The sequence below is a fragment of the Oryza brachyantha genome, chromosome 10 (assembly GCF_000231095.2).
Source record: "Oryza brachyantha chromosome 10, ObraRS2, whole genome shotgun sequence".
Classification (NCBI taxonomy): domain Eukaryota; kingdom Viridiplantae; phylum Streptophyta; class Magnoliopsida; order Poales; family Poaceae; genus Oryza; species Oryza brachyantha.
The window spans coordinates 8,476,035-8,486,573 of NC_023172.2; the positions used below are offsets into that span (position 1 = coordinate 8,476,035).

General features: G+C 36.2%; 1 protein-coding gene across 1 annotated transcript; it reads left to right on the forward strand.

The window, feature by feature from the left end:
- Nucleotides 1-6,563: 6,563 nt before the first annotated feature.
- LOC121055486 (ethylene-responsive transcription factor ERF060-like) lies at nt 6,564-7,574 on the forward strand. The gene has a single exon (XM_040527982.1). It carries the CDS (start codon nt 6,564-6,566, stop codon nt 7,572-7,574), a length of 1,011 nt encoding a protein of 336 aa, XP_040383916.1.
- The last annotated feature ends 2,965 nt before the right edge of the window (nt 7,575-10,539 follow it).

The window sequence follows — 10,539 nt, forward strand, 5'->3', positions numbered from 1 at the left end:
TGTGTTCACCTCAGTGTATGGATTCAGAAATGGTTTTGGTCTAAGCTGCCTGATGTTGCTTCAGACAGCCGCGTACCAAAGCTTTGTCAATTGGTTGAGTTTTGTTGCTTCGTAATTTGGATGATTACCCAACGAAATAACAAACTTCCTTTGATATATGTTCCTTGTTGAGATTGCCAAGCTGCCTACGCTTAACGGAAGTGCTTGTTTAACCTGTAAACAACAAGGGTCAATTAGGTTAGATAAGATAGCTTCAGGTACTCCCTCTGATTCTATATGATTCTCTAATTATTAACGTCTTAAATAAGGTTAAAGTTAAATTATTAGAACTTTGACTTTCGATAACTCTTAAAATATTTAATTTAAATACACTAGAAAATATTAGTCTAAAGTACTTCGATGAAATTAAACGTGTACTTATTTTTTATATACTATAATTATTAACACATTGGAAATTATTAGAACTTTGGTTCTCAATAAATTTTAAAATATTTAGTTTAAATAGACTAGAACAGATTAGTATCAGATAGTACTATCATAAAATAAAGCATTTACTTATTTTACTATTATAGTAATAGAAAAATATGGTAAAAGATATGTTTTAAAGTCCATTGTTACTGTGTAAAACATCAAGAAAGTAAATGATCCATTGTATTGAGGCTACAAGATAACAAGAAGCAGTTGGTCGGTTGAATAACAGTTTCTTCTCTATCTCGATGAACAATAGAATTGGTGCACTTTCCACGTTAGTTAGCTCGTCATGTACAGGCTGCAAGCACTACTAATCTGTATCTGATTGCAAGCACCTTTTTTTTTTCAAGTTTTAAAGGTAAACAAAACTTATTTAGCTCATCAAACTCAATTAGCATTAAGAAACGAAGGAGACATAATTTTACTTTTTTTTTTCAAATTAGGAGAGGATAGAAAGAATGAGGCAGATAACAAGAAAGCTGAAGAACACTGCACCTTAGTTGCTCACCACTAACTTCCTACCCCTAAACAACTTATTAACATTGACAACACCTAAGAGTCGCCTGGGTATGCGTACATATATGTCTTCTACGTAAGTTAGTAAAAACAACACAGTAAGGATCAGGAACGATTTGCACAATTAGTTTGTTTCTTTCAGTTTATTGGTTGTATTATTAAAATAGATTATATGTTATACGGTTAAAAAATTATGTTTTCTCAAAAAAAAAAAGCTTTCATCTACATAGATTTTTAGACCACTTGTATTAATATGCTTGTTAAGTTTATTTTTCAACACATATTTAACCTTATCCCTATAATTAAATCGATAATCCCAAAAATAGTCTTCTTTGTAATTTGTTTCGAATCGGCGTAGCTCAATTTCTAATAGATAAATTAGTTACCCTAAAGTTCAGTATAGATAAATTAATTAGTTGGGTTTGCATAAAAGATAGTTATACTATAGCGTATCTTGGAGTTGATGTCTTGTGCTTGTTGGCATATATGGAAGCAGAGAAATGTGAAGATTTTCTAAAATGTACCCTGTGAAGATTTCTAAAATGTACCCTAATGAAGATAAATGGTTTAGAATTCTTATAAATTAGATTCACATATGTGTAGAATGAATGATCCTCTTAAAGATTTTTCCTCTTCCTAGTTACAAACTATATATAGTCTGTCCCTGCGTTTTCTTTGTGTATTTGTTGTACATATTTGTTTACTGAAAGGTTAACCACTAGGTTTTTGGTAGTATTTGTTCTGACAGAAATTGCAGTGCATTAACAAATATTACGAAGGTTAAAGTATTAACCTTTTAAAAGTTTGGCTTTATCTAAATAGAACAGATTAACTACAAATCATTAGGCTCGCTTCTATTTTTTATAGGCTACAGTCTATTTTGGCCCCTCAACTCCGCTCGAAGTTTAATTCTCAATCTGGCATTAATTACAAAACTACTTTCACCTCCCAAAATATAAATGATTTTGAATATGCATTTATGTTACTAAAATCCATCGTGGGATGAAAACAGTAACTTTTAAAACTGGAAAACAAAACTCCAAGACATTTTACTGCTGAATTTACTATGCAATTTTGTCATGTATTAGACTTCTTAATACCCTTGCAACATACTTGTATAGTTGTATTTTTCAAGGGAAAAAAAGGCTATATGAACTATAAATTGTTTTCGCAAAACTCTTACAAACGCTGATGAGTAAATTTATATTTTCTCTAACTCTCATCTTACAAAACTGATATAGCTAGCTTGCTGTGAGTACATATACGCCCATCGTTTTGCTTCTTCCTTAGCTTATAATCTAAAATTTAAATGTTTAAACTAACATTTAAAGCTATTTTTAATTTTTTTATCGTAGTTTATTTTGCTGTTTTTATTTTGAACAGCTATATCCACATCTATAAAAATTTTACTACAAAACTACAAGAAATTTTACGCCTAAATTTACTGTGCATTTTCCCCAATGTTAGACTTCTCACCCTTGCAACATATTTGTATTTCGAGAGGGAAAAAAGTCTATACGTGCAAGTTAAATTTTTCTCACGAAACTCTTACAAACACCGATGTAGCATTCTGCGAGTAAATTTAAACTTTTCAACTCTAATATAATTAAATTAAACGGTTTAAAAGTTTTGAAAGTATGCATAGCATTGCTTGGCCAGAACAGTTACCGTACGTGTCCGCTGGAAATCTAATGCTTGGATTGGCTGACGCCTGTCTCCCATTTCTGTCCCTCTCCCCTATTTATTTAACGCTTATCCGCCCATCTCTTTAATCACACTTTTACGCTTAATTAAAGAATTAATTAATCTCACCGCTGAAAAAAGCGCAGCCCATCGTGGCATCACCAAATCTGTCACGACATGACGCGAGCTTAATTAACCACTTCGTACGCTGCATGATTAGCTCTCCTAATCCATTATTAGCCTCATAGGCCAGTCTCAATACATAATTTTATGGTATAGTATTAAAATTATAAACTAGTTAGCCAAACCAGATGAGTTTTATGGGATGAAACTGCTCACTTATCTTATGAAACTCTCTTACTTAATAACCCTACCAAAGTTAATAATTTTACTGATGTGACACCCTATTTAATGGGCATGAAACATATATGGAGACCGACTTTAATCTCTCTTTTTAAAAAAAAATTTTGGCCTCCTGAACTAGCTGTGTCCACTAGTTTATCTGCAATAGTTAATAATTAATCTCAGCTCGCTAGCTCCGCCCTCCGTTGAAGGGTGGCCACAGGATTCGTTTAAAAAGTTTATCTCCGGTTGTTTTATCTAGTTTTTATTTCTGCTTAATTTTGACCTGAATCGATCGAGATTAACAAGGTTATCGCCACACGTATAATGCTTGGTTAGATTGATGCATGGGTCTGTTTTTTTAAAAAAAATTAATGTGACCAGTGCGGCGCATTGTCGGATTATTTTTTTTCCTTTTTTTTTGGCTTGTGTCATTTTCTTGTGGATTAGTTTATTATTACAAGAATATGAATGGATTTGGTTATGGTTTTTGTTAGGCATAGCCAAATTTGTTAAAGGGACTGCCTACTTATCATTTAACGTTATAAACCATATGAATTGTGAACTTCCAATTGCTTTGAGATTTTGATGCGACAAATCCTAACTCTAATAAACCCTAATTTCTCCATGTTTGCCACTACTGCATTACCACCCCTACCCCTCATGACCTCATCAACTCTCCTCCTTCTCAAGTTGACTACGGTGAGGTGCCTCGCCTTGCCATTGTCTTCCCCGTTTCATCGTCGTCGTGGGAGAAACTACTGCGAGTCCTAGCTCCTTACCACTCACCTAGCGGTTTGCCCCTATCACCAACACTGGCCCATTGCCCATAAACTTGACTTTAATTTTGAAGGTTAACATTTTCTTTTATTAAATGTAAGAGGTCGGTATATTATATGCATTTTTTATAGATGTACGTGGGAGCTTTTTCATTTTGATAAATCATTACTATATTCTCGTTTTGGATAATATAGGAGTCTGTAGAGACAGGCATGCAGTGAGAATGTTGTAGTTTCATTGTTAGTTTTGTTGCCCGTTATATAAGGATTAAGTGATGTTTCAAGATTTATTTGTTCCACAATTTACTTAACTGGTACAAGCTCCATTTGAAAAATATAATAGTGGATTTTTACACCATCTCCAACGTACCTTACTCTTTAGCTGTTAATTTCTTTTATGCTATACTATTAACAATTATAAAATTAAAATTATATGAAAATATTCTCAAACATGAATCCACTGGCACTACATGCATGACATAAAACACATATACAGTTAGCTTAGTAGTTAGACAAAAATTTCAAATATTGACTTTGCAGAAGACATGGACATTTTATATTTCAAAGTGGAGGGGTAGATGTTATCCATATCTTAAACAGTTTTTGATATTTGCTTATCCTGGAGTGGAAATTAAATTGCTTTGGAACTTTTGGTAATCAAGAATTTTGGTCCACTCATGTTTATAATTGGATTGCAAAATGGATCGCTTCTTGTGATATAAATAACAAAAGAAAATAGTTCTTGGGCTATCTTTATTGGTCAAAACATAGGAGGTTCCTGCCTTTCTATTCATGAAAAGTTCATTTACAACTTTATTCTTTTTGTTCTGCTCTACACAAACTGAAACGTTTATATGCACTATATACACATTTCCTCTCTTTTCGTGTGGCTCCTTGTCTAGATTCTTCTCTCTATGTTTATCCATTGTATTCTAGAATTTTGTAATAGTAGACATATATTTAAGCCTCTCTCTTTTGACTGATAGTCAAATCGTATATGTGTAGACTTACAAACAATATCTATAGATAACAACATGTTGTTTCAACTGGCAGGTTGCCATATATTCTTTCGCCCCTTTTTGATAAAAAAAACATTATGACCCTCTTTGTTCGTGACAAAACCACCAAACTTGTAACTATTACGTAAAAATTGCGACATTTGGTTTGAAAAATACCCTAGAATTGTGACATAACCCTTTACTTTTCTTTTTGCCACTCTACTGCTAAAAGGATCAAAATCATCATGGAGAAAGAAGTATTAAACAACTTGGAGAGAATATATATTAAACGAATGAGCAAAAGAAAAGGGGAGCTTTTATTTGCAATGCCTTTTGGCTTTTTGTACGCCTGGCTGAGGATGAAACGACGAACTGTTGGCCTACATTCCTTGTGCTGACACACTGACGTATCACGCCATGTCCAATCAAACTGCAAACCGTCGACAAGAAAAGGCCTCCCTGCATCAAATCAAATTGTACTGGCGGCTTCTACATCACCATCGCATCACTATTGCTCACGCTTCATCAACATACTTAATATAGTAATCTCTTAGTATTAAATTAAGGGCTCCTTTGAATGATAGAAATAAACATAGGATCGAATTTTGTAGGATTTAAATCCTGTAGGAAATTTTGTATTTGTTCCTTTGAAACAAATGATTAAGACTTCAATAATCATATGAAGTTCATGTAGAATAGCTGAAGATATATAAGTAAATTTTAAATGAAAGTTATACCATAAGATCCAACCACATGAAAAAAAATTTCCGAGTCTATCTCTCTACTCTAATTCCTATTGAAATCCTCTATTTTTCGTGTTTTTCATTTCTCTGATTTACACATGCATTCATGTCAAAATCCAAAGTATCTTTTTTATTCCTCTGTTTTTATAGTCCCGTGTATCAAAGGGGATCTAAATCAATATCTACAGTTCAAACACAAAGTGAGCTTGCCGCAACTAGTTTGGTTCTTTGTGATGGATCTATATGTATGTATTTATAGGAGTGAGTGTGCGCCTATGTGTTTTTACTGCGTTGCATTCACATATATAGAAATTAAATCAGCAGTTTCGGGACTCCAGGGTAACTCAAGAATTTTCACAGGACCTGCATGGAAATTACTTTGATCCCCATAAAATTAATTTTAATCATATGGACAAAAAGCATTGAAAAAAATATGCATCATTATATGTTTTTCAAGAGCCCGTGTTACATTAACAAATTGTCTCGATTATTAACAAATTGTCTCGATTATTAACAAATTGTCTCGATTTTCTGCAGTACTATATGTGCCGAATATCGTTTGAATGGACATCACATCGTGCTTGTCAATATCAAAATCAATTATGAATATACAGGACAGAAAGTACACGGAGAAAATTTGTGCAAATAAAAAATCAGCATGCTGCAGAATCAATATTCCTCACCGAAAAAAAATACATCACCATGAGCAGCGTTCAGGTTAGGTTGTTTAGAGCATCCTAACCGCTTATCTAAATTTGGTCATCTATATTTTTATTTAGATGATCATCTAAAACATTTTCATCCTTAATATCTCTTTTGTATTTCAGCGGATCATCTATATACGACATCCTTCGTATCTCTTTAAAGAATAGAGAGAATATCAAACTATAAAGTTTCTCTTTCCTATAGATGACATTCAAAAATACATGATGGGATGGATGTTCTGCTGAAGCTTAATTTTTACTCTTCATCCTTTATTTCAATGATAAATGTTCTACCGGAGCTTAATTTTTACTCTTCATCTAACTGGGATGCTCTCAAGGCCAAAGGTCAGTGTAAGCTCCATTTCTCCTTGGAGCCAATCACAAGGCCCCCACGTGGCATCTCTTTTACACATGTTTGTTAAGGCAGAAGGAGACGTGGCAGGAGGGTGCCACTTGGCGCTTTCTCTGGCTATAAAAAAACCATTCTGGCTGCGTTTGCTTGCTCACTCTACTTCCAAGAACGACTCTTGCTGCGTTTCTCGATTGATCACGAGGCTGGAGAAGAAGAAGAAGAAGAAGCTAGCCATGGATCGCCAATGGCGTTGCGTCGCTGCTGTTGCTGCTGGTGCGGCTTCTACTAGCGGTAGTAAGCTTGGCACGGTAGGCGGCGGCGGGGAGTACGGACAGGTCGCCCATGGTGGCGCGCCCGTGCCTCCGTTCGTCGTGGACGCCGAGCGGCCGAGCCCGTCGACGGCGGGCATGGTTCTTGGCGCGGGGTGGCATAGCCTTGTCACGCCGGCGCAGGCGGCGCAGATGCACCTCCGGCTGCGGCAGGCGGCGGGCGGGTGCGGCCTCGGGCCTGCGCCGTTCGCGATGAAGCGGCGCCTTGCGCTGGTGGCGGCGCCGGCGCCGGCGAAGCTGTACCGCGGCGTGCGGCAGCGGCACTGGGGGAAATGGGTGGCGGAGATCCGGCTGCCGCGGAACCGGACGCGGCTGTGGCTCGGCACGTACGACACCGCCGAGGACGCCGCGCTCGCCTACGACGGCGCCGCGTTCCGGCTGCGCGGCGCCGCTGCCCGCCTCAACTTCCCCGAGCTCCACCGCGGGGGGCAGCACCACGCGCCGCCGCTCAGCGCGTCTGTCGACGCCAAGATCGTCCAGGCCACCACGGCCGACCCCGCCGCAGCACCGGCGCCGTCAACGGACACGCCGCCGCCGACACTGCCGGAGACGATGCAGCAGCTGGACTTCACGGAGGAGCCGTGGGACGAGGCCGACGGCTTCGCGCTGCGCCGGTGTCCGTCGTGGGAGATCGACTGGGACGCCATCCTCTCCTGAATTTCCCTGACGGCTTCACGAATGAGGTGGCATGCTGTCAGCAATCCGTCTTGTTGTAGACAGTATATTTTTCACATGTGTATTATGTATGGGGCCTTGCTAGGGTTGATCTATCATCAGTGTCTCCTGGCCTCTGCTGAGTTTGTTTTTTGGCAGATGGCATTGTCCAGGAGATGATAGACTGACAAAACTGAGGATGAATTGTGTGTGTCTGATTAGTTTGTGGGTGTTGCTTTCATGAACAAAATGCTATGTACAATATGCCAAAGACTGAGATATGCTAGTATTCTTGGGTGATATATGTTGTTGCATGTGTGTGTGATTAGAAATGCAGTGATTGATGCACCCCTGAACCTTGAATTGACACATTGGATGGAATGGTTGCTAGCTTGTGTTGTGTTCTTTACTGGTTAGAGGACATTTTGACATGTTTTTCATTTTGTACCTGAATGGGTTGTTTGCATGTCAAATTTTATTGGAACCTGTTCCTGTTGAATACTAATCCAGAGCCTTATCTGTCACAACAAGAACCATAAAACTGATTATAAGGGGCTATTTAGTTCCCAAAAATTTTCATCCAAAAACATCACATCGGAACTTTGGACACCTAAATAGTATTAAACATAAATAAAATGAAAAACTAATTGTACAGTTACGTGAAAAATCGTGAGACGAATCTTTTGAGCATAATTAGTACGTGATTAGCCATAAGTGCTACAGTAACCTACATGTACTAATGACGGACTAATTAGGCTCAAAAGATTCGTCTCGCGGTTTCCACACCAGCCGTGAAATTCGTTTTTTCATTCGTGTCCGAAAATCCTTTCGGACATCCGGTCAAACGTCTGATATGACAAGCCAAAGTTTTCATTTCACCAACTAAGGCCTTGTTTAGTTCCTAAATTTTTTTTTCAAAAACATTACATCGAATTTTTGGACACCTAAATAAAGTATTAAATATAGATGAATTAAAAAACTAATTGCACAGTTATAAAAGATTTTGAGACGAATCTTTTGAGCCTAATTAGTCCATGATTAGCCATAAGTGCTACAGTAACCAACATGTGCTAATGACGGATTAATTAGGCTCAAAAGATTCGTCTCGCGGTTTCCGGGCTAGCTGTGAAATTTGTTTTTTCATTCGTGTCTGAAAATCCCTTCCGACATCCGATGAAATATTTGACGTGATACTTCTCCTAAAAATTTTCTCCATCTAAACTCCTCATCTAAACACCTCGTAAACACCCCATAAGAGCAAATTTAATAGTAGATGTGACGTCTACTTCTAACTTTGTCCACACCATGTACTGATCATTTGACATATACAATAAATTATATCTACCATATTAGGCAGCGTTTGCCGTTGTTAACCATAGATTCCTCGTTTTCGCACTGACGTTTTCTCTAACGGCTAAACGGTATATTTTTTATAAAAAAATTTATAGAAAAGTTGTTTAAAAGATTATATTAACCTATTTTATATTTTTTATAACTAATAATTAATCAATTATGTACTATAGAAAAGTTGTTTAAAAAAATCATATTAACCTATTTAATATTTTTTATAACTAATATTAATTAATTATGTACTATAGAAAAGTTGTTTTAAAAATTATATTAACGGTGTATTTTTTTATTTTTCGTGTCAGATAATTAACACCCTCACTCCACAAACAAACGCGGCCTTAGTCCTCGCAATCAACCATTCCATTTTCTCCTCACTTCCTTAAAATTGTGTTTTGCCCTCCATCGTGTGAAGGCTTTCATGCATGACAGAAGACGAAACACACTAATCTTTTTTTCAATAACAAATTAAGGTAATAATGAACTGTAGAATTGAAGGTGCCATTTGCATCAATATCACAAGTTTGGATTGTTTGTGTTGCAAGCCTAATTTGGTTTCCTCCATTTTGGAGTAACCTTCATACTAGCCTTTTGTTTTAAAAAGCTTGTTTTAAACTCAAAATAATTAGGTCTGCCATCTTTTCGCTTAATTTAAATTTTAAAATGTCAATTTGGAGTTGATTTTTAGAGATTTTTTCGTCATGGTTTATTTTTTAGCCTTTGTTTTTAGTTCACTAAGAAAATATATATAAATTTTTTACCTATATATTATTTTTTAATTGTTAATAAGTTGTTTCGCTTATGCATATAAAAAGAAAAAAGATTAGGCTGCTATCTGTTGTGGAAAATTCGACTACACAACTCTCATCCCTATGGACTTGGTGTATACCTCGGTTTGAGTCTTGCACTTTTCGTTTTCTTCCTGAAAAAGTGCAGACTTTCTAAGGACAACAAAGTAAATATAAATCTAGAGTTGAATTAAACGCAAGTACTGTCTCTGTTCCAAAATATAAGTATTTCTATGTTATAAAGCATGAATTAAGGTTGAGAATAAAAAACTATAGTGCCACTTAATAAATAAGAGATGGATGGATGTGGTAGGATCCTATGTAAAGATACAATGAGTTGAATTTTCAATTAGTAGTGATTTACAGGACAAATAATACTTTGAATAGTGTTAGAAATACATATAATTGGTAACAGAGGAAATATTTGGTAAAAGAAATGAAAGCATGTAAGCAACTAACCTGACACTGATAGGTGTGTATAAGTGTATAACTACACTCCAATCAGTTACTCCACACACACACTCCATTATTTAGAACATCAAATTCGTGGCTGAAGACTGAAGAGTACATACATGCACACACTGAAGAGTAGGGGAAGCAGCATATGAAGCTTTACTACTCCCTCCATGTTTAAATGTGTCATGCTTTAACTTATAGACATAAAGTTTGTCTATTTGTTTTATTTTTTTTAGAAACATTATTTATTTTTTATGAATTATTTTATACCTATAAGTACTTTAAGCGCATATATATATTTGAATATTAATATTAAATTTATAAATAAAACGAATGATCAAACGTCAAATTAAAAACCAAAGCATCACACATTAAAA